The sequence below is a fragment of the Crocuta crocuta genome, unplaced genomic scaffold (genome assembly GCF_008692635.1).
Source record: "Crocuta crocuta isolate KB4526 unplaced genomic scaffold, BGI_CrCroc_1.0 scaffold6, whole genome shotgun sequence".
Lineage (NCBI taxonomy): Eukaryota > Metazoa > Chordata > Mammalia > Carnivora > Hyaenidae > Crocuta > Crocuta crocuta.
In genome coordinates this window covers 8,157,453-8,181,621 of record NW_027531917.1, presented here as the reverse complement: position 1 = coordinate 8,181,621, position 24,169 = coordinate 8,157,453, and the positions used below count along the sequence as shown (strand labels likewise).

General features: G+C 36.7%; 1 protein-coding gene across 4 annotated transcripts in view; it reads left to right on the top strand.

Annotated features, from left to right (window-relative positions):
* Nucleotides 1-24,169, top strand: part of NSUN3 (NOP2/Sun RNA methyltransferase 3) — a 60,740-nt gene that overhangs the window by 23,573 nt on the left and 12,998 nt on the right. For all 4 annotated transcript variants that reach the window (XR_013337760.1, XR_013337759.1, XM_077774940.1 and 1 more), the window contains exons 4-5: nt 2,496-2,650; nt 3,384-3,505. Coding sequence is in view for 2 of the 4 variants with exons in the window: in XM_077774940.1 (XP_077631066.1) it covers nt 2,496-2,650; nt 3,384-3,505 (277 nt within the window). In the remaining 2 variants the exon portion in view is untranslated. The remainder of the gene's footprint in view (nt 1-2,495; nt 2,651-3,383; nt 3,506-24,169) is intronic.

Genomic DNA, 24,169 nt, shown 5'->3' with positions numbered 1-24,169 from the left:
CCACTGTGTGTGTCCCTCCCCTACTTGTGCGCATGTGCTCGCTCTCAAAAATAAACACTAAAAAGATATGTACATAGATATTTAAATAAAGGAAAGACAAAATACCTGTTTCACTTGGAAATAAACCATTTATTAGGTGCTTTCTATAGTGAGAAGCAGTGTATATCATGATGCTTAAGAGGTGCTTAAGGATAGGTAGGGCTCTGGAACTGTCTGGATTTCTGGCTCTGAACTTAGGCAAATTACTTAACTTCTCATGGTCTAAGTCCTCATTAGTAAAATATAAATAACAATAAAAGTAACATGGGCGCCTGGGTGGCTCAGTTGGTGGTTGTAGTTGAGCATCAGACCGGCTCAGGTCATGATCTCATGGTTTGTGAGTTCAAGTCCTGTGTCAGGCTCTGTGCTGACAGCTCAGAGCCTGGAGCCTGCTTCAGATTCTGTGTCTCCCTCTCAGTTCCTTCCCCTCTCGTGCGCTCGCTCTCTCTCTCTCTCTCTCTCTCTCTCTCAAAAATAAATTTAAAAAATATTTTAAAAAATTTTTTAGAAAGTACTTACCTCAGGTTTGTGAGGATTAAATATGACCCTACATGTAAAGTCTTTTTTTTTTTTTTTTTTTAATAATTATTTGGAGGGAAAGAACATGCATATGAGGTAGGGTGGGGAAGAGAGAGAGGGAGAGAATCCCAAGTAGGCTCCACACTGTCAGTGCAAAGCCAGATGTAGGGTTTAGTCCCACAAACCTTAAGATCATGACCTGAACTGTAATCGAGAGTTGAACGCCTCACCGACTGCGACACCCAGGCACACCCCTGACATGTAAAGTCTTCAGAGCACGGCCTAGCACATAATGTGGACTCAAGAATTGTTAATAATATAAGCATTTGTTATTACTACTTTTGCAGTCCTATGCTAGAAATGTTAGTAAAGTATCACATTTAAACTGAACAGTTTTTAAGGTAGCCAGTGTGGAGGAGATAAAATCTCTCTGAGACTGACATAAAACAGATTAGTAGAAGTAAAGCATACAAATAATAAAATTTTACATGTATATGGGAGTTACCACAAGAAAACAAAGATCCAAAAGAGTGGCCAAGCCTCAGTGCTTGTATTATTAGGTGGGACATAGAGTGCCAGTTGTGGACAAGTAACTAACGTGTGTGAGGGAGAAGACAGAATTTTTAACAAAGTCTGTTTGTGCAGGTTTCTCTGGGTCCTGACTCCCCATCTCTTGATGATCAGAGTATTTCTTTCCTTCTGGGGTAAGGAGAGTATCTATCATATGAGAGGTCATTTCCTGCTTTCAGGAAGAAAAAAGAAGGCAGAAATGACCTTTGTGCATCTGCTGTTATTCAGGTGCCTTTAACTTAAAATAATCAGCAGGCCAAAGTGGCAGTTTTGGAGAGGCATGTTCTGAATCTCTTCATGAGGCACAGTCTCCATTTCACACAAAAGGAAACCAAGACTCTTAAAGAGAGCTAAGTAGGGGCACCTGGGTAGCTCAGTCAGTTAAGTGTCTGACTTTGGCTCAGATCATGATCTCACGGTTTGTGAATTTGAGGCCCGCTTTGGGCTCTGTGCTGGCAGCTCCGAGCTTGGAGCCTGCTTCAGATTCTGTGTCTCCCTCTCTCTCTGCCCCTCCCCTGCTTGAGCTCTGTCTCTCTCTGTCTCTCAACAATAAATAAACGTAAAAAAAAAATGAGAAAAAGAGAGAGAGCTAAGTAACTTTCCTAGAGTCTTAGAGTTCATAATTTGAGCCCATGTTTTCCCATAGTGCCAATAGCATGTTAGATGCTTTTTTCCATATACCATCTTCTTGTACATAATATGTACATAATATGAGAAAGAAAAAAGGAAAGAAAAGGGGAGAGTAGGGAAAAAGAGAAGAGAAGGGGAGGAAAGGAAAAAAGGAAGGAAGGAAATAAAGGAAAAGAGGGGCACCTGGGTGGCTCAGTTGTTTGAGTCTGACTTCAGCTCAGGTCATGATCTCATGGTCCATGCGTTTGGGCCCCATGTCAGGCTCTGCTGACAGCCTAGAGCCTGCTTCAGATTCTGTGTCTCCCTCTCTCTCTGCCCCTTACCCGCTCACCCCTCTCTCTCTCTGTCTCTCCCTCTCTCTCTCTCAAAAGTAAACGTTAAAAAAAAAAAAAAGGAAAAGAAAGACAGATCATATACCAATTTACTCTTAGAGCTTTAGGGGAGAACTGTGTTTGAAGTATTGGTTGCATAGCATATCTATAGGAATTCATAGTTAAATTTGAATGTGTGTATGTTCAGAGCCTCTGACAGGCTGTGTAGGCATGACTATTATAAATCTGTGTGTGTGTGTGTGTGTGTATTGCTATTTTTAAAACATAAGATAATCATATTTACCTCTGCGCCCTATGTCTGTACAGTTATGATGAATTGATTATGATGAAATTTATTTGGTCAAAAGAGGAAATTTAACAGTTCCATTTCATTCATTTCAAAACTTTTTAATCCTTTATATTTAGGTTATCTTCACTGTAATGAACACGATAGTCTGAGATTGAGGTGGCTGAGGCAGACGTTAGAATCTTTCATCCCGCAGCCTTTGATAAATGTAATTAAAGTGTCTGAATTGGATGGCAGAGAAATGGGAGATGCCCAGCCTGAAATGTTTGACAAGGTACTGTTATTACATTGTGACAAACTGATGGACTCCCAGTGATACCACTGTTCTGTTCTTTGTTGTTGTTGTTTTCCATCTGCTTCCAGACGTAGCCTGATACGATTTCTCAGTACTCTGGGAAATTTTGATAAAGTGAACAAGGAAGCAGTTTTTATTTGATGGTCAGCATGGTTCAAAGGAAGCGGTAACATTGGAGTTGGGGATTATTGAATGTTTTTTATTTCCATGTGCCTCAAAGATACTCAGGTAGAGATCATTGTTATTTGGGTCAGTGTACAAACATGTGCACTGTATTGCTTTAATTTGGTAATATTTCATAGGAGTGTATGACAGTTGAAGAAAAAGAGAACATTTCAGTAAACCAAAATTGAAGTATTAGTTCTTAAGAGTAAATGCTGAGAATTCAGAAATATAGTTATGTCTGTTTAAAATGAGTAACTTCTGTAAAAATTTTTGCTGTAGTTGCCAAGAGTATGAAATGTGAGTAGACGTTAGTCGACTTATAGTTCTCCTGTTCCGTCTCCACTCCAGAAAAACAAACACTCAAGGTGTCAAGTATTAGTGAAAAAAGGTCATGAGTAATTTACCATGTTATATTTTTGGTTTAAAAAAATGTATTTATTAGCTTTTTTTTAATCATTTTACGTAGCTTCTCCATGTACTTTGCATCTGAGAATATATTTTCACTACATATTTCCATTATACTGCGTATTTCCCTTTTTTTCTCTAGGTGTTAGTTGATGCTCCGTGTTCAAACGATCGAAGTTGGCTGTTCTCTTCTGATTCTCAGAAGGCAGCCTGTAGAATAAGCCAGAGGAGCAGTTTGCCTGTTCTGCAGATGCAGCTCTTGAGGTGAGGGCTATTAATACAAAAGTTTATTCTGGTTTCTAATGTGATTTAAGGAGGCATGACAAATCATGACACAGAGTAGCCCCCAAATGGAGTTTCCTGTGTAGGTGTTGGTAATTACTCCTCCAAAGTCTGTATCCAGAAAATTCTTAACCTTTTTCCTTTTAGGTCTCCTGCTCTAAGTCCTCACTACTATCCACTCAATGAAATTTGGTATTGCTGTGTATTGTCTTTTAAAGGAAACATGTAATTTTATTGTGGTTTAAAATTGTTTGCATATCTGGACCATCTCAAACCTAGGGTTCAGCACCCTGTTCTTTCATCAGGACCTGAACAGCACCCCCGTAGTAGTAGCTTGGGACCAGGATGTATTTTTTTGGTAATGGAAACATTTGTTCTGGATGAGTCAGCCTCCTGGGAAGTTGTAGTTCATTGTTAGCACTTATCTACCCTTTAAGAATTTTCCAGAAGCATATGACCACCAAGAGATACTTAGTTTTCTTCTATAAAGAGACACTGTGGGACATGCTTTCCTGGTTTTAAAAGAGATTTCTACTTATACTACACTCTCAAGTAATTCTTGTTGTTTAATGCTGAACAAAAGTTCTCTGGAATATTTAAATATAGTTAAATGATGCGTTATCACTTATTATCTTTTACATGTGGAATGAGAATGATGAACATTTTGTATGCACTGCTGACGTGGTTTACTTCCAGCTTCTGATTGATACACAGCAGTGACTACAGAGTGTTACAGTCAGCTAATGTATAGTCTTGTTCTTGTACCAGGTTAAGTGCCATCTCGTTATGGCTGTTGTAGGTAGTGCCCATGAGAGGGTTCCTGTAGACGTCACTCATCTGGCACTTCACTGTTTGTATGCTTACTGTCAGCCTTCTGTCTACTGAATCCCAAAATATTTTGAGGATTTTATACTACTTTTCCCTTTGTACCTCTTGGGTTATTAGCTTTGGCATGTTGATCTGGCTTCTTAGTTAATTATTCCAGCTACTCTGGGCCTTATAATTATTATAACTTCTTCCTTGTAATAGACAATAAGTTTTATGAGGGCTAATTAGCATTGTGACCTCTACTTTTTTTTAAGTTGTGATTAAGCAATCAGGCTTTCTGAGAATATCATTGTTCTTTCTCTCATGAAAAATCCTCCCTTTACTTCTTTTTCTTCCTGTTCATTATCAAGCTTTTTGTGTTTTATATTCTGTCTATTGCTTTTCCTCCCAGTTTGTCTCCAAATCTATGCTTGTTAAAGTTACTAAAGACTCATTAAATGGATAGATATTTTTCAATTATACTTGATCTCTTGATAGCATTTCTAAAATGTATTTTATTACACAACTATTAAATGGAAACATTTTCATTGTAAACAAACTCAAATAATAAAAATGAAGAAAAAGTCCCCTTGGACATGGAGCCAATCAAATACCAGCCTTTTTCACTGAAAGTTAACTGTTGGACTTAAGTTTGGGGTGCACTTTTCCAAACTTGTTCTGTAGCTAGTTTTAAAATTATATGTGCATAGAGAAACACATTAAAAATAAATGCTATTATTGTGTCTATATTGTTCTGAAACTTGCTTTTTTATACTTAATTTTTCCTAGTTTTTTCCTTGTAGAATTACTTTGTTCTCTTCAGTTTTTGTGAAATATTAAATAGGGTCAGTCTATCCTATTCTATTTAATCTTCTGTTTTTGGATGTTTACATTATTTCCTTTTTTTTTTTTTTTACTTCTTTTAAAATGTTTATTTTTGAGAGAGAGAAAGACAGAATGTAGAGGAGGGGAACAGAGAAAGAGAGAGAGAGAGGGAGACACAGATTCTGAAGTAGGCTCCAGGCTCTGGGCTATCAGCATAGAGCCCGACATGGGGCTCAAACTCAGTAGTCGTGAGATCATGACCCCAGCCGAAGTTGGATGCTTAACTGACTGAGACACCCAAGTGCCCTGCCTCTCCCTGCCTCCTTTTTTTTTTCTTAACTTTTATAAACCATCCTAAAATTGGACATGCATGCTAACATTTTCCTTGGTTAAATATCAAGAAATGGAATTGAGGATCAAATATTTTAGATGTATTGAACTGTTCTCTAAAATGACTGTGCCAGTTTATACTTTCTGTTACCTTGTTCCCTCTTAAAATATTCTCTTTCCTTGATTTTTATGATCATATGCTTTCCTGGTTTTCCTCCTACTTATTTTCTTAATTTTTAATTTACTCTTATTCAGCTCATTCCATAATTTCTGTGTTTCCTTCCACTGCTGATGTTGGTTTTCTTCTCTGTGTATCTGATCGCTGCAACTGATGTAAGATGCTATCTCCCAAGTATGTATCTAAGCTCAGATCTTTCTCCTTTCCTCCAGACCTGTACATTCAGTTATCTATTAGATATCTCCATTTGGAAGACCCTCAGACACATAACTCAGTTTGTCAAGAGGGAACTCATAATTTCTTTACAGTACTTTACTGCCCCCACCCCAAATCAACAAAATAAAAAATCAAATAGAAACCCCACCAACCTTTTTTCTCCCTTCTGTATCTCAGTAATTTCCATACCTTCATACATTTACCCAAGTCAAAAATCCATCTCCAACTCCCCTTTCTTTTATAGTCAGTCAATTGCTAAGGTGTTACAGTTGTACCTGTTACATATTTTTCAAGTCCATCCAATTCTAGTCATCCTTAATAGCCTAACCTAAGCCACCAGCATCTGTAATCTGAATCCTTGCAACAGGCTTCTAACTGCCCTGCCCATTTCCAGGTGTGAGCTCTACTACTTCACTCTTCACAGTAAAGCAAATCTTATCTGAAATATAAATGTGATTATGTCCTTCACTTTTTTTTAAGTTTATTTCTTTATTTTGAGAGAGAGAGAGACAGTGCCAGCAGGGGAGAAGCAGAGAGAAGGAGGGAGAGAGAATCCCAAGCAGGCTTCATGCCGTCGGCACAGGGCCCAATGTGGGGCTTGAACTCAGGAACCGTGAGATCATGACCTGAGCCAAAACCAACAGTGCCACCCAGGCGCTCCTGTAATTGTCCTTTTTAAAGTCCTATACTGGTTCACCATTACCATTAAGATTTCACATTCCTTAGTTTGATATTCAAGTTGTCTTTGGGTATGGGTCCTTCTTACTTCATTTGCTATATCTCCTTAGGACTCTTCTTGGCATTGTTTTCCCCCCTGAGCAGTTCCTCAAACTCACCTTACAGTGTCAATACTGAGACCAGTGCATTTCCTTTTCCTTTTGGTGGAGAGTTCTTCTTACTCACCGTCCACTTTTTCTTGGCTAGCTCTGGGTTCTTGAGGAGTTAGCTCTGACATTTTATTAAGCCTTACCTGACTCCCTAGGACTGGGATCGATATTCCCTTCATGTCCCTACTTCATTTAAAACATACATTGATTGTCAGTGCCTGTGCTTAACATTTGCCTGGTACTTATCTCCTTTCAACAAGACTATTGAAAGCTCCTTGGGGACAGGCATAGCCTTACTGTTTTTACTCCTAATACATAATTTGGTGTCTGGTATGTAGAATGATGTCAGTAACTAATTGTTTAAAAACACTAAATTATAAGGGCTGACTATTTAAAATTTAAACCTGTAATTAAATTTATAGCAAAGTTAATCTGCCAAAAATGATATAATCACTATTGTGCTACATAGTAGTTAGGCACAAAGTACTACCACACTTTATTTTGATTAGTATTGCTTGTTTTAGTTTCAGTTTAGTTTTCTCCCCCAATTGATATATTTCTCTTAACATCATATAGCAGTACAGTCATCATGAAGGTCCTGCATTTATATAAACCTCACATAGGTACCTTCTTATGCCTTGACAACTAAGCTTCTTCCTTAGTGACCCCTCTTCTCTCCCATCATCTTATTCTCCAGAAGGAATGGCTTTAGAACTACATCATTTTAGTAGCATATTGACGAGGAACAAAACTAACCTCTCAATCACTACAGATGTATATTTCCATGTAATTATATGGGGAGCACCATCATACCAGCCATCTCCTATTCTTTTCCTTGAACACCTACTCTGCATTTCCTGTCCCTGATGCTTAGTCTGTGTGAGAGCTTTGAAAGCCACTTAAAGCAGTTGAAACTTTGGGTCCCTTGGCTGTATGATCAGGATGATAATGGGGAAAGAGTGAGATACCCAAGCTCTAGGTTCAGAAAGTAGTTCTAATTCCCTGACATCTACAAGTCTGGGGCGGGAGATTAAAAAGATAAAGGAAAAACTGATAATGCCAGCCACAGTTTCTCTTTTATCTCCTGCCCCTGACTCCAGAAAATGAATTGTGTGTGTGTGTGTGTATACATACATATGTAGTAATTTTCTCATAGCTCTATCACTATACCACATGCAAAGAAGTTTCTTACTTTCTTCCAAATCTTTTTCACCTAATTATTGCCTTACCTCCCTTTAACAAAAGGTAATCCTTTTATTCCACCATAAGAAATAAAAGGTTTCAAATTCAAACATATGCAAGAGATTATATATATTGATGTGTGAATTTTAGTCAAAAGTATAAAGGATTGATAGTAGATCCTTATTTACATTTGCAAAGAGCAATTAGAAAGCAAGCAAGCAAATATTGCCTCGCCTGATATTGTGGACTGAAGATGACACTCAGGAGGGAGAAAACGAGTGGAGAGGATAATTGAGAGGCAGATAAGGAAAACTTTTTGTACTGTTTTGTTGAAGACTAGACTTGTATTTACATTTGTCAGCTGACTGATTATGGTACACAAAGATACTTTATGCTCTCTATGGCTGTATATTCATTTACCTTATCAGCAATCATTCGTATTTATATTAAATAGGTCATCTACATAGTGTTTACAGTTTTAGCTTTTGAAAACACAATACTCTGTAGCCAAATATTAATCTTACATGTTTTTATGAATGTGATACCTAAATTAAAATTGGCACTTTTTTAAAAATTTTTAATGTTTTTATTTTTGAGAGAGACAGAGAGTGAGCAGGCGAGGGTCAGAGGGAGATGGAGACACAGAATCCAAAGCAGGCTCCAGGCTCTGCGAGCTGTCAGCACAGAGCCTGATGTGGGGCTCGAGCTCACAGACTGCGAGATCATGACCTGAGATGAAGTCGGACGCCTGACCGACTGAGCCTCCCAGGCACCCCTAAAATTGACACTTTTTAAAGTTTATTTATTTATTTCAAGAGAGACAGAGAGAGTGAGCAGGGGAGGGGCAGAGAAAGAGGGAGAGATCCCAAGCAGGGGATGCAGAGATTGAACTCACAAACCATGAGATCATGACCTGAGCTGAAACCAAGAGTCAGATGCTTAAACGACTGTGCCACCGAGGCACCCCTACAAGTGATACTTTTTTAAAAGAAGTTTCTTGATTTACATTTTTTAAAAGACTAATATTAGTAGATTTGTAAGTCTTTTTTAAAAAATTCTTTTAAAGATTAATGTATGAATATAATCATGAAAATAGTAATCGAACCTGATTTTTCTTTTTAGCGTGAAAAGCATATTGGAAGACACAATGATGACAAGAGATAGATCCCAAAGCATATGACTTCCTTATACACTTATTGAGGACTCTTTGATTTATCCATACAGAAATGGAAAATTAGAATCTTCTATTTAATTTATAATACAAGAAAATAAAAACTGTATACAACTCTTACACATCTGTCCCCAAAACCGTTTCCAGAAGATGAGAATGTGGAACAGTGATGTAAGGAATAATTGAACATAAGCCATTTTTATTAACTGAGTACCATTTGAAAGTATACCTTTATTATCATTTCTCAAAATAATTTCTGAGACCAGTCATTTCTCTTACATACTGTGTACATACATAATCAGATTCTCTTGCCTCATTTTTATTTAAATGTATTAGGAAAAACAGAGTGAGAAAATACGCTGAAAATGATATACATGTTGTCTGTACAAAGTGGCCATGATGTTTATGTAAGAGAAGTTTACTTGATTTTTAAGTGGGAAAGCACGAACTGAAGAGTATGATTTATAACAAAAATATTGGTATGTTATTGCAGTAATGTATCTCGTCATCCATTTCCTCGGAGAAAATCAATCACATTTAAAATACTCACCCCTTCTGGTTTTTTCTCACTACTTGACAAGTAAAATCCAATTTGTGAACTCATTGAAAAAGGAAGCTTAGATTACTCAGTAACATTTTGAAAATTTGTATAAATCATCCAGATAACTATCCTTAAAAAGAGGCACTCTGACAGCAAGAATTGTGTTTTAAAAAGAAACGTTAAAAAAAAAAAAAGACACCAGCAACTCCTGTGTCATGCTCCTGAGCTGAGATAAGGGACACCTGGTGATTGTGAAGCATGAGTCTTCATCATTCATCAGCACAGTGACCAGAATATTGATATGTTCATGTTGGAAAAATAGTCTTTGGACATACAGGTCTATTAGAATGGAAGATTTCCACCACTGTTTCAGCTGTGGATGTATTTTCTTTTTAAAGGTCAACTAATCCAGTTAGCTTTGCATACTATCATGATCTGCTTAGCCATATGTTTGGAATCCAGACAATACAAGCAGACCCCTCTTAATACCCTGACTGCTACTATTGCTACTACTACTACTTTTCTTATGCCTCTACTTCCTTTTTTTTTCTCTTTTTCTCAACTTAGATGGCAGGAGTCAGAGGTTCTCAGATTAAAAATTTGTAATCTGTTTGGAGCACCTGGGTGGCTCATTCCATTGAGTGTCTGACTTTGGCTCAGGTTATGATCTCACGGTTTGTGAGTTCAGGCCCCACGTCAGGCTCTGTGCTGACAGTTCAGAGCACGGAGCTTTCTGTGAATTGTTTATCTCCCTCTCCCTGCCCCTTCCCTGCTCAGACTGTGTCTGTTTCTCTTTCAATAATAAGTGAACTTTAAAAAATTTTTTTCAGTCTGTAATTTGGACGAAGTACACACTTCTTTTTAACAAGATTGTACAGATCAAAATATTCCACATTAAATACAATTGTTAAAAGATTGAAGACACATCCATAGTTTGTATCTATTTTATTTCAACATTAAAAATGTCTCAAGTACACATTGACTGGGAAGGAGTTAGCAGCTGGCCTGGGATCCATTTCTCTTGATTTCTAAGGAGGCACTCCATTGGAAAGAAAGAAGGCAGGTGACCCAGTATACATGTTGATAACTGATCTCCTTGGTGAATGGACTAATGAATTTTGCTGAGTGGAGAACTCCTACTTATGTCATTCTTTGAGCAGAATATCCCTGATTAGGATTGCCTGTGGTAAACACAACCTAGAATATATAGATTTGTGAGGCACAGCTTCCTGGAGAATGTCATACAAGCTATTCAACTCTTTAAGATATGACATAACCTAAATGCTATTCAACTCTTTAAGATATGACATAACCTAAATGCTTCCCATTGTATGAAGCGGCCTGTGAACTTTGCTTAGAGAACTCATCTCTTATATGAGCTAGAAAACATTCTGAACTAGAAGCAAGACTGAGATAGCCACATTGGATATCCCTCCTTCTTTTGTGCTATTTGATTGTTTATATACTTGAAATTATTAATAAAGCTTGCTAGCAGGTAGGTTCATGAGAATCTGATTTGACAATCCAGTCCTTTGTGTTAGCTCACCCTAAACCCCAACCAGGTGCCTTTGATAAAACCTCTTATTCCATTCCCACTCTTAGAATTCATTCAACTGATCCAGCGAACACTTAAAAAATGAAACCACTTCCCCTTTATATCCTATGCAGTGAAACATTGATTAAAAAGATGAATGGGTAGGACCTGTTGTTCCAGAACTTAGGCAGGTCAAAGAGAACAAGAAAGTGTGTGATGTTCCATGAATAGTGATTTTTCCATTTTGGCTCCATCACTAGTGAAAATAATAACAGTGGATGCCATTCATTGACTACATTAGCTACTTCTCCTTGTCTGCAGAGGTCCAAGTAAATAGATGGAGAGTCTTGATTGTTTACTTCAGTAAAATGCCTACCCCTGCCTTGAAGGTGGAGGAGGAAGAATCTCCTCTTTCTTCATAGAAACATGCGGCAAGGATGGTGACAGTTCTCCCCTAACCATGTATTCTTTCTGTAAGGGTTTATCGAATTCCTTGTATGTTCTGGGCATCAGTAGTAAAACAGGGCAGATTCAAATTTTGTTTGACTTGGATGCTGTTATTTTGTAAGTAATTAACTGCTCATCAGTTCTGATTTAGAAGTTTCATGTCTTCTACCAACATATCTGAAACTGGCATGCTTCCTTTTTAACTTGCAAGCAGGATGAACATAAGTCCCTTAACAATTTTTGATATTTTATCTTCTCCCATATTGTGGCTTGGCGGCTTACCCTTTCACTCTTCTCAGTGTTTTGGTTCTTTTGTTTTTGTTTTACAAGAAGTGGTTATTGCTTTTTGTATGTAATTTATTATATACATATATTCCTTTAGGATTAATGCTTTTTTGTGTGTTTTATTTTAAGAAGTCTTTCCAGTCTACAGCCATACCACTTTGAACCCGCCTGATTTCGTCTAAGAAGTCTTTCCATACATCAGACAATTTCTTCTAGAAGCTTTATATTTTAACTTTTACACTTAGGTGTATAATCTACCTCAGCTGATTTTTGCTTAGTAGTGGGAGGTAGAAATCTATTTTCTTTTCTTCCTTTTTATTTTTTTCAACTTTGTGCATGGATATTTAATTGTTCCGACAGCATTTATTGAAAAGTCTTTTCACTTGCCAGGTATCTGTAGGGCTACTTCTGTCATAAATAAAATGTCCACATTAATATCAGTCTGATTTCTATTGCATTCAATTGCCTTATTTATAGATACAACAGCTGATGCTATACTAACTTAATTACTATGGTGTTAATACCATAATATGTAGGTGCAGGTATTCCCTTGTTATTTGTTTCATTCTGTTTTGTTAAGAGTATCCTGACTTCAGTTCTTTGCATCTTTATATACATTTTAGAATCAACTTTTCAACTTTAATGAGAAATGTATAGGGATTTTGATTGGAGTTATATTAAGTCTATCAATTTAGACAGTTTTGACATTTTCCTGCCATTTCACAATATTGAGAAATTTATTAAGTCTAAAATAGTATAGATTCTTTTGGATTTTCAACAAAAGCCCTCACAATTCTATAATATGTAGAAATAGATAACGGGATTTTTTCTGGATTCTATATGATATTTTGCTTTGGATTTTTTCCGTGTATGTTCATACATGAGACTAGCCTATAATTTTTCACTTTTGAAATATTCTTAGAGTTTAGAATTAAGGTTATACTAACTTCATAAAATAAATTGAAGAGTGGGTTCTCATTTATATTCTCTGGAACAGTTTATGGCAAGTTGCAATTATTTTTTTTTCCTTTGAATATTTAACTGCCGTTGAAGCCATGATGTGGCCAGAGTTCTGTGGGAAAATTTTTGACCGTTGATTTAGTTTCTTTTAAGGTTACAGGACTCTTAAGTTTTCCCTCTCTTTTTAAATCAGTTTTGTGAGGGTTTGTTGTTAAGTAATTTTCTCATTTTATCCAAGTCTATAAACTTACATAAAGTTGTAGACAATATCTATCTTCTTAGTGTCTGCAGGGTTTATAATTATGTTTTCTGTTTTATTTTGTTAATCAGCCTTGCCTGAGGTTTGTCAGGTTTTATATCTTTTCAGGATCTAATATTTAAATTTGGGGGCACCTGGGTGGCTCAGTCGGTTAAGCGTCCGACTTTCCGACTTTCGCTTAGGTCATGATCTCGCGGTTTGTGGGTTCGAGCCCCGCGTCGGGCTCTGTGCTGACTGCCAGCTCGGAGCCTGGAGCCTGTTTCAGATTCTGTATCTCCCTCTCTCTCTGACCCTCCCCTGCTCACGCTGTCTCTTTCTCTCTCTCTCAGAAATAATTAAAACATTAAAAAAATAAATTTGTTTATCTTTTTAAAAAAAGTTTTTAAATTTTTTATTAATTAATTCTTTTTTTTTTTTTTTTTTGTGAGAGAAAGCATACAGGTGAGTTAGAGAGGGACACAGAGAGAGGGAGACAGACTCCAAAGCAGGCTCTGTGTTGTCATTACCCACGAACCCTTGAAATTATGACCTGAGACAGTCGGATGCTTGCCCCTGTTCAATTTTTTTTTTATGTTAGTTTGTTTCCAGTTTCCATACATATGGCTATTTTTTGGTTATCTTATTATTTTTTAATTTTTATTGTGATCAGAAGGCATATGCTACATCAGCCTGTTGTTTTTCTCCAAACAGTTATCTAGATAGTGGTTTTTAAACTTTGCTCTGTAAAGACATAGGGATTCTATAGCACTGTTGTAAGAGCCATCTTGAAGGAAGGGAGAGGGATGACCAGGAGAGCCTTGTATATAGTTCACTACACTAGATCCAGCTAGAAGCATGATAGCTTCATCTGATTAGACTTGTAGGATGTCACTTGAAGAAAGTTTATTTTTACTAAAAAAAAAAAATTTTTTTTGAAAAAATTTTAAAAAATCATTTAAATCCATAATAAGCAAAATCTCTCTTCATTTATAAGCACATTTGCCATGGGCCAGAATTAAGTCAATTCTGGTGGCTTTCTTGGAAGCTTTTTATTAGTTATTTTTCTTTGTTACGAGTGAAGAGACAATATTTGATAGTAGATTAAAGACCCTACATAAATAAGTTAGGCAGGCATAATGTGGTCTGTTGTCACTCTTCCTGATTTAAGCAGCACAAAACTAGCTTCCTTATATTGAGTCTCAGCAGAGAGCTTTTCATCCCTAACTCACCCTCCTTTACTCATCTTAATAAGGTAATTAACTGTTGAGAAAATATACTAAAGATCTCCAAGTAGAAATCTATAATAAATATGTTAAAACTTGTCATTTATAATTTATTTCAGGAGTATCTAGCATTATTTATCACTCTGCTCTACCACATATAAAAATAGTACATAAAAAATATTCCTTCTTCCAAGTTAAAAACTTCCTGCCAGTGGAGAGAAGATAATTATCAGCACTGTTTTTGTTTCCTAGGCTGACAGAGGAGTAGCCGCTGGGTATGGCATCTCTGAAAATAGCAGGCTTGGTCATGTTTCTTAATCTTGAATTTACAGAACTTCTTTGATAATAAACAGTTTGATATCTAGAAATTTGATTAGTTACTGTGAGCATAGTGAAGGGTACCCTTAAGGCTTGGAAAATAATACTTTTAAAACTGATGATAGCACTAGGTAACTATCAACCCAGAAATATCTGTGCTTTAGATGCTTACAGTACCTGAAACTTAATTTTGAATCTGCATTTATTTGATAGATTGTACATGAGCTTCAACTTTTCACCTTAATGTTTCTTTGGTCATAGTACATAATAATGGTATTTGCTTTCTTGCTCAGACTGCTGTTTGCCAGCAGAAATAGTAAACTGATACAAACAGAGTAGAAATGATGAGAGACAGGCCATGGAAAAATGAAAGAAATAAGGAACTGTTGAAAAGGAACAAAAATAGAAAAATTCTAAAGGAATACTAGAAGCTAACAATGTAACATGGAAAAAAAATATGGGATGATAAGGAAAAATAAATGAAACAGAAATATCCTGAAATACTTAGGGGGAAAAATGATACAAAATATAGAGGAATTAAACTTATAGGATTGTGGGGGGGACAGAAAAGGAACAACAAAGGAAAAGCTTTGTGAGCTCCTAGCAGTTGGCTAAAGTTGTGGTTTTATCATTTGTTAAATTATCTTATAGTAGTTAAAATATTTTATTTAGTACATCAAATTAGGCTAATAATTTTTTTAAAAGACTAGATTTATTTTCTTCCTTTTAAATCAGATTGCCTGCTCCCCACAATAACGTTCTCTGTTAAATTTCCCTTGTGTTTCCAGAAAGACAGTGTCAGGGATAACCTTCATTTTAAAATATGTCTTAATGGTATTTTTGGGGTCTAGATGGGTTCTGGTACTAATTCCAATGTGGTGGGTGGGGTGGGAAGCTGCCCCCCCGCCAACATACCGCTAAGCAATTTTCTTTGATATCAGCAGGGTGTCCTACAGTTTAACTCATTTCTGACGCTCTCTACCTGGAGTGTCACATCCCTCAGGTTCAGTCCCACAGGGATGCCCCTGCCCACATTTCAGATGCTACTTACAAGTCCAGGTTTGTCACCTTGCTTTTAACTAATGAGCGGTGCCCATGTTGTTCGTTTTGATTTGCTAGAGCAGCACATGGAACTCAGAGAATACCAATTCTATTAATGAAGACAGAATCGGTAGGTATTGGTAATATTATATGTACCTTCTAAATATATATCTTCTATATCTAATATTGGTAATATTAGATGTATCTTCTAAAGATAGAAGATAGATATTGGTAATATTCTATTCAAGAAGATGATAAAGGATACAGTTGAACATCCAGATGGAAGAGATGCAGAAGGCAAGGTATATGGGAAAGAGCAAGAGCGTCCATGCACTCTCTGGGCTGTTACTCTCTCCCAGCTTCTCCACCTGTTCACCAATCCGGAAGCTCTCTGACCTAATCTGCTGGGTTTTTACAGAGCCTTTATTATATAGGCATGGTTGATGAAGTTGTTGGCCACTGGCACTTGTTAAATCTTCAGCCCATCATCCTTCCCTGGGGATTGGAGGGTGAGGCTGAAAGTTCGAATCCTCTGGTCACATCATTGGTTCCCTTGGAAACTAGTGCCCTTCCTCAGCTGATGTCCAAAAGTCATCTCATTAGCATAACAAAAGAAACCTTTGTTACTATCATCTCAGGAAATTTCAAGGCCTTAGGAGCTCTGTGCCAGAAAAAGGAATGAAGACCAAATATATCTTTCTTATTTTAAATCATAAGATCACAGTACCACATGTCTCAGTTTTAAAGTAGTGGCCATGGTTTTCCCTATGGAAAGTAAAGTTCATTTGCTAAAATTTACCAAACTATTCCAGTCAATCATATTGAGACCACGTAGCAACCTTCCTTAATAGATTGTTTTACCTTTTTTAGGAATTTATCTATAATCCCTGTTAGCAAGGGAAAAAACCTTCCATTTTTATAAATATCTCATTTTTATAAATTATTTGTTGGCAAAAGCTTTATTAATTTTTTTTTTCCAAATAAAGCCTCTGGCCTCTAACATTTCCATCTGTTCTACAACATGAGAGTTGTAGCTTGCTTGAGCTGTCCCCTATTCAGAATTTTTGAGTGTTAGTTGCAATGAAGCATGTTTCTTTGATTTTACACTGAGAAGTTCTCTGCCTGGCCTACCTCTTAATTGAGGTGGCATTCATTCATTCATTCATTCAATGAATATATTTTGAGAACATACTTTCCAGTTGTGCTATACTTGAAAAAGGCAAAATGCATATAATATGAACCCTGTTTTCAAGGAGCTGAAAATTTATTGGATGGGAAAAATAGAAGAGGAAGGAATCCCATAGGAAGGCAATGGATGTTTGAAATAGGTCTAGAAGGATATGTGAACTTTAAAATAGATCCAGAAGGATTAATAAAAAGTTTGATCAAAAGGAAACTGGAAAATAATTATGTAAGCGTTAGAATTTACTAAACATGTAGAAAAATGAGGCAAATAATGAATTTTAACTCCTTTACTGACTTGATAGTTCATTCTACAAGGAGCAGAGGTATTACTGACTGATAGGGTTTGGTCAGAAAAGAATCTCTGCAAGTGAAGTAAGGGATCTTTTAAGAATTAGATCTTACTGAATCCATAGGAGCTGGTTAAACAGTCTATAGTTTACATATACAGTTATGTACAGTTGTGCCCCTACTTCTGCTGTGGAACCTGAAGTTAACCAGGGCTAGTAAGAAGACCCCATAATTGCTGGAGGAGCTAATCCCTACCCCACCCATAGGTTGAGCCAGTGGATCTGTAACCACATGTGCATACACTAGGCTGTATGTTCATTTCAGGGAATTTTTACAGTTACATAGGCATGTGTAACCCACTACCTTATCAACATAGAACATTTCCATCACCCCAGAAAGATCTGTGGTGCTTCTTCAGAATCCATTTTCTCCACTCACCAGAGGCAATCATTGTTCTGACTTCTCTTACTGCAGATTAGCTTTGCCTGTTCTCAAACTATATAAAATGTAATCAAACAACATGTAGTCTTTATTATCTGGAATTTTTCTCTCAGTATAATGTTTTTGAAATTTATTCATGTTGTATATATCAGAAGTGTGTTCCATTTTATTGGGTGAGGTGTGAAAAACATCTTTGTTTTTGGACTAAATCCCACTGTCTGGATAAGAATATTTGCTCAGAAGTGCTAGAGCGAGCCTTGAGGCCACTGTCTTATCTTTGTATGGGTTGCCAAATTCGATATAAGATCATAAAGGATATTTTTTTCTTCTAATATAACAGAGAAAGAAAAAGAGAAAGACTCAAAATAATAGTGACTTAAGTAAGTAAAAGCCTGCATAGGCTTCTCAGGGTTGTTCTAGCAATCAGTTGCTTGCCAGACTCCATAATCATGAGATCCAGTCCCCATCTTTATTCTACCTCATGCTCCAAGGTGGCTGTTCCAGCTTTTGCTGTTCAATCTACATTGCCACTGGTAGGAAGGAACAAAAGAACATACCTCACATTACTTCTACTCCCATCTCATGAGTCAGACTTAGTCCTATGACTGCCTTTAGTGAAAGGCAATTTAGGAAACTAGCCTTAACTGTACCTAATTAAAAATTGCATTACTACAGAAGGAGGTGAGACCTGGTATTAGGGAGGAGTTGAAAGTGTTTGTCACAAGTTGGAAATCCCTTGATCAGATAACAATAACATTGGAGGACCCAAAGATTTATAAGAATACCTTTTAGCATGAAAACCAATATGAAAAATGTTACAGTAGTCAAGAATTAGATGGCAGAGGCCTTAACTAAGTGAACGGTAGGTAGACATGTAGTTAGATTTGCAAGATAATTTCAGTGGAAAATTAATAGAACTTGGTGATTGATTGGCTCTGGAGTGGGAAGGAAAAAGTGTCAAGGGTAACACCTTGGTTAACAGCATGAACTGTAGAGCTCTATTGCCTGGATTTGAATCTTGGTTTGCATATTTACTGAGTGCCCTTGTACAAGTTGCTTAACTGTCTTGCCCTGGGTTTCTCATCTGTAAAGTGAGCATAAGAATTCATGTCTCGGGGCGCCTGGGTGGCTCAGTCAGTTAAGCATCTGACTTCGTCTCAGGTCATGGTCTCATAGTCTGTGAGTCTGAGCCCCTCGTCAGGCTCTGTGCTGAGAGCTCAGAGCCTGGAGCCTACTTCAAACCCTGTATCTCCCTCTCTCTCTGCCCCTCCGGTCACACTCTTTTTCTCAAAAATAAATAAATATTAAAATTTTTTTTAAAAAAGAAAAGAATTCATGTCTCAAAACTTAATTGAAAGATTGAATGAGATAATATAACAACTTAAGGAAAAAGGGAGCCTGGCTGGCCCAGTTGGTAGAGCATATGACTCTTAATCTGGGGATTGTAGGGTCAAGCTCCATGTTGGGTGAAGAGATGACTTAAAAATAAAATCTTAAGGGACACCTGGGTGGCTTAGTGGATTACGTGTCCAACATTTGATTTCAGCTCAGATTATCTCATGCGGATCCAGCCCCGTGTTGTCAAGCTCTGCATTGACAGCCCAGAGCCTGCTTGGAATTCTCATTCTGCCTCTCTCTCTGCCCCTTGCCTGCTTTTCTCCCTCTTTAAGTAAATAAATAAATAAACTTTAAATTAAATTAAATTAAAAAATAAACCCAGGATAAAATTCTAGGGAAGACTGATATTTAATGGATAGGAAGTAGTGGAAAGGTGGATAAGGAGGTTGAAAGGGAACTTTAGAGCTTCAGAGAAGAAGGAGTGAACAAAGAGTAGTGTCCAGGAAATCAAAGTTGGGGAATGTTTCTCAGGGTTGAGGATGAATGATAGAATCAAATAGTACGGTAAGATGAAGGCTGAAAAATCTTTCAGCCTGGTTTTGTGATCATTTGATCAATAAGCATCTAAGGAAAATATTATTTTTTAATGTTTCTTTTTGAGAGAGAAAGAGGTCAAAAGCGCATGTGTGCAAGCAGGGGAGGAGCAGAGGAGAGAAGAGAGAGAATACCAAACAGGCTTTGCCACCAGTGCAGAGCTTGATAGGGGCTTGAACCCACGAACCTTGAGATCATGACCTGAGTAGAAATCAAGAGTTGGACGCTCAACCAACTGAGCCACCCAGCTGCCCCAGGGAAAACATATTTTTATTTAAAGCTGTGGAAACAATACTTGGCTAAATTAATTGCCAGATTCTTTGGAATTTGGAATAATTACCAAGTTATTCCAAATTATTTGGAATTTTAATGTTACTAATGCAGAGGTTTTAACAGTTGAATGTAGTTTGTAAAATTCTTTAAAACTATGATTTAGATGTCAGACTGTGATGAAGAGGTTCAAATCATTTGTCAACATGAAGTGATTACTATTAGTTTCTTCATGTTAAAAGTGCCTGGAAGTATGTGGTTGTTCGTCACCTTCAATGAGTATTTGGGGCAGTTGAGATGATAAAATGTACGCAAGTGGCACACTCTGTCTTATTGCCCTAAATTTCGTACTTATTTTAGCATTTGTAACATTTGCTGCAGGCTGTATAGCAGTGGTAAAGCTTGCCATTCTTCTCCTGGTATTAGATTAGGGTGATAGTCTTTGTGCTGTATTAATTAACTGTGTAACTTTGAGTAAGTCACTGAGTCTTTGTGACCCTCCATTTGATAAATTGGGCCAGACTATTTACCCTGTGCACCTCATAAGGTTTATTAAGACTCCATGTGTGAGGTGCTCTTTAAATTAAGTACCAAATAAACATTAAGGTAACATTACTAATTAGACTGATCACTTGTCCTTCACTTGGCTAACAGGAATCAGCATCTCATTTGATTCCTGGACCAAATCCATATTCCCATTGATTCAGGAATATTCTCTTTTATTCTTAAAAAACAAAAAAGAGCAAAAATTTCTTCCTGGAGGAACATGTACTCTATGTGCAGTGTCCTATGGAAGCATTTCATCTTTTCAGTTTTGGATTTAGTTTGTCATTTGAGTAGTAAGATACAAAGACTGCCAGTAGTTTTCATACATTTTTCACATTATTAATTACATGAATGTTTTTCTTTTCTATATAAGTTGCTAGTCACCTTATAAAGTAGCCTTAAATAGAATCTCTGAAGTATTATTTGAATATTAAATGGTTACGAGGGACCAATTGCAGGATTGATGCTCCTGTGCTCATTTTAAATTTTTAAAATTACTATAGTCTCACCTGGTTTAAAAAAATGTTTCATACTAGAGTTTCTAAGATGAAGGGAATAAGACTGAGAATATTGTGGCTATAAAAGAATCTTTAAGTCCATTTTACTTGATTGCTTCCCCGTATTTACATCTGAAGCAATGGTAGCTATTGCCTTGGTGCTTTAATGTTGATAGAAGGGACTAGAGGAAGATGACGAATAAATATATTAATCACAGTAATGTTTACCTGTAATCTTAATTTTTCAAAAGTGCAGACATCTATGATTGCTTTACTTCTACACCAGAAATTGTTGTAGGAGGGACAGTGACTGTAACTTCAAACATGTTACGAGGAAGACATAAAAAGATGTTGTTTATCTCCTGATAGTAAATCTCCTGATAGTAAATCATGAGGAATTAATGAAAGCAGAATCACTTTCTGCTTTGGTCAAAAGATGGCACTATTGCTGTGCTGATTATTTTCTTCTCCAGTTTGGCTCAGTCTTTCAAATGCAGAAAACAGTTAAATTTAGTGATCTAATTAACACTGACCCTCCCAGCAGAATGCCAGATTTCTAATCAAGGACCAAAAGAATAAACTAGAAAAATGGAATTTATATTTTAAAAATGTGTTATCTTGTCTTAGGAGCTATTCAAATAACATTCTCTGAGATTCAGAGATTTGCCTTAGGAAAAACAGAACACCCTACATCATGTTTTCAGTTTTGGTTAAGTTAAATATCTTCAGTTTGGAAGTTTGATAGCTGCCAGGGTTCTGAGACATGTTAGGTATGTGGGGGTTTTGTTTGTTTGTTTTTTGTTTTTTGAGTTTTTCAAGGTCATTGAACTTATGCTTTGATTAAGGAAATAATACATTTTATTTTTGAGGTATGCCAGTCAGGTAATCATTATTTTCCCCCTCAGCCATAATACTTTACTTCTTGATAGTTGGAAGACTATGTGGACCTGTCTAAAACTATCAGGGTGATTGATCTCCCTTCTTGTGGTGGGAATGCAATGTCCTCTTATCTTATTTCTTTTCTTATTTTATTTTATTAAAATAATTTTAATGTTTATTTATTTTTGAGAAAGAGACAGAGCACAAGCAGGGGAGGGGCAGAGAGAGAGGGAGACACACAGTCTGAAGCAGGATCCAGGCTCTGAGCTGTCAGCAGAGCCCGATGTGGGGCTTGAACTCATGAACTGTGATTTCATGACCTGAGCTGCAGTCACACGCTTAATTGGGCCACCCAGCTGCCCCATTCTCATCTTATTTCTAAACCAGTACCCTACATGATTCTTAGAGCTTAATTCTCTGTTTTTATTTAAGCAGATCTTTCAAGGAGAAAGAAACTCCGTGAAAAGCAGTGAACAAAATGACAAAATAAACTTCTGATAAAAAAAGCTTTATTATTAATTGTACAAAATGTTCTTTAAAAAATACAAAAAATTTAAAAATACAAATGTACAAATCAAAATACTTTTTTTCGGGGAAGGGGGAATCCTAGGTGTATTAAGAGAACACAAAATAATCCAATTTTTTTCTTACTTGATATTAGAATAGGAAAACACTGATAGATTTCTGCATATAGACTGCAGACTTCCCTATCTGCTGCTTTTTATTTTTTTTTAATTTAAANTTTATTTCTAGGAGAGAGAAAGACAGCGTGAGCAGGGGAGGGTCAGAGAGAGAGGGCGAGACAGAATCTGAAACAGGCTCCAGGCTCTGAGCTGGCAGTCAGCACAGAGCCCGACGCGGGTCTCGAACCCACGAACCGCAAGATCATGACCTAAGCGAAAGTCGGCCGCTTAACCGACTAAGCCACCCAGGCGCCCCTATCTGCTGCCTTTTAAAGTTAAGATTTAAATGGTCTACTTTTAAAAGTAATTAAGCTTTCATCAGTTAATGATGTAGCTAGTTTATCATGTAGATACAGTATAGAAATTTAGCTTTGCACTGTAACTTATTTGAATCTAAAATACAAATTTAAAACCTTAGTCAAAATCTTTGAGGCCAGATATGTTTCAGAATTCTGATATTTTGGATTTTAAAAAGGTAATGTAGTAGATATTTGGTATGTCACCCACTTTCCACAGTAGGGTCTGAGGCAGCACCCTGTCATCAAACATGAATATGTTTTCAACAAAACCTAGGAATAGTTTTATCACATGGGCTACAGCTTGACCATAAATAGCCTCACATCAATTTAGGTCAGATTTTGAGGCCAAATGAGTCTGCCACAGACTTAAAACAACTGTAGGTTGCAGAGCTTTTGGATTTCACAAAGGCATGTAAGAGATAGCAGACCTGAAGTATCATTCACATATGCGCAGTGAAGTGCCAAAAATTAGCTAAGGCTAATTTAAATGGGAGAATTTAATATAACATTTTATTCTTAATTTCATGGCTTCTTTTTTTAGAATATATTTTATTTTGTTTTTAGTTGCTTCATTAACTAGGTGGTTCAAGCACCAAATGCTTTCCAGCCTATTTCATAATACACTGAAAGACAGCCAAAGATTTGGAGATATTAGTGTAGCCAGTACCTGCCATAAAGCATCAAGCTATCTAGCATAGGCTCTGTGGCAAGAAAGCCATCATTCTTTTCCTATTAGGAGTACTTGAGGTAAAAGCATTTCCCACTTTATTTTATGCTGTAGTAGTAATCAACACCAGCTTTATTTCCTACAGCAGTGTTGTGAAATAGAATCTTAATTTCATATTTCAAATAGGATTAAGCCTGATCACCACTTAGATAGGAGGTTTCTGAAGAGAATATGTATGTTTCAGGGCTATGATAGAGGGATTATATTATGTGGCATATCTGCTTCCTTTAGAAGTACTTCTCCCATTTCTGCATTATGGTTAGACATGTGTATTCAATAATATAGCTAACCCAAGATAATGTCTACTTAGTTTCTATTTCAGTTTAAGGTACTAGGTTACCCTTCTACCTAATCTGATCAAAATAATACTTCTGCTCCACCTGTTGTAGTCAGTCATGACATCTTTTTCTGCCTTCTGCTGGCAAGTACAATTAGACAGCTCTGCTGACCATCTCTCTAGCATCTGTTATAATTAATGGTAAATGATGCCAGTCTTAATACAACTTGGTTTGTAGTAATTCGTTGCAGTAGAGTTAGTGTTCTGTCATAGGTGAAAAATATCCTATTACTTAGGTTCTTGTTAGGCTGTGAAGTTTACAGCCATTGATAAACCAGGGGGCCACAGCTCTTCTGGAGAGGATACCATTATGCCAAAATGGATGTTGCTTAGTTGCTTAGTTTTTTTAGTATTATTAAAAAATAAGCAAGCAAACAAACAAACACAAAAAGAAATTTACATGGACAGAAATGTACACAAACATAGAGAACCCTTTTGC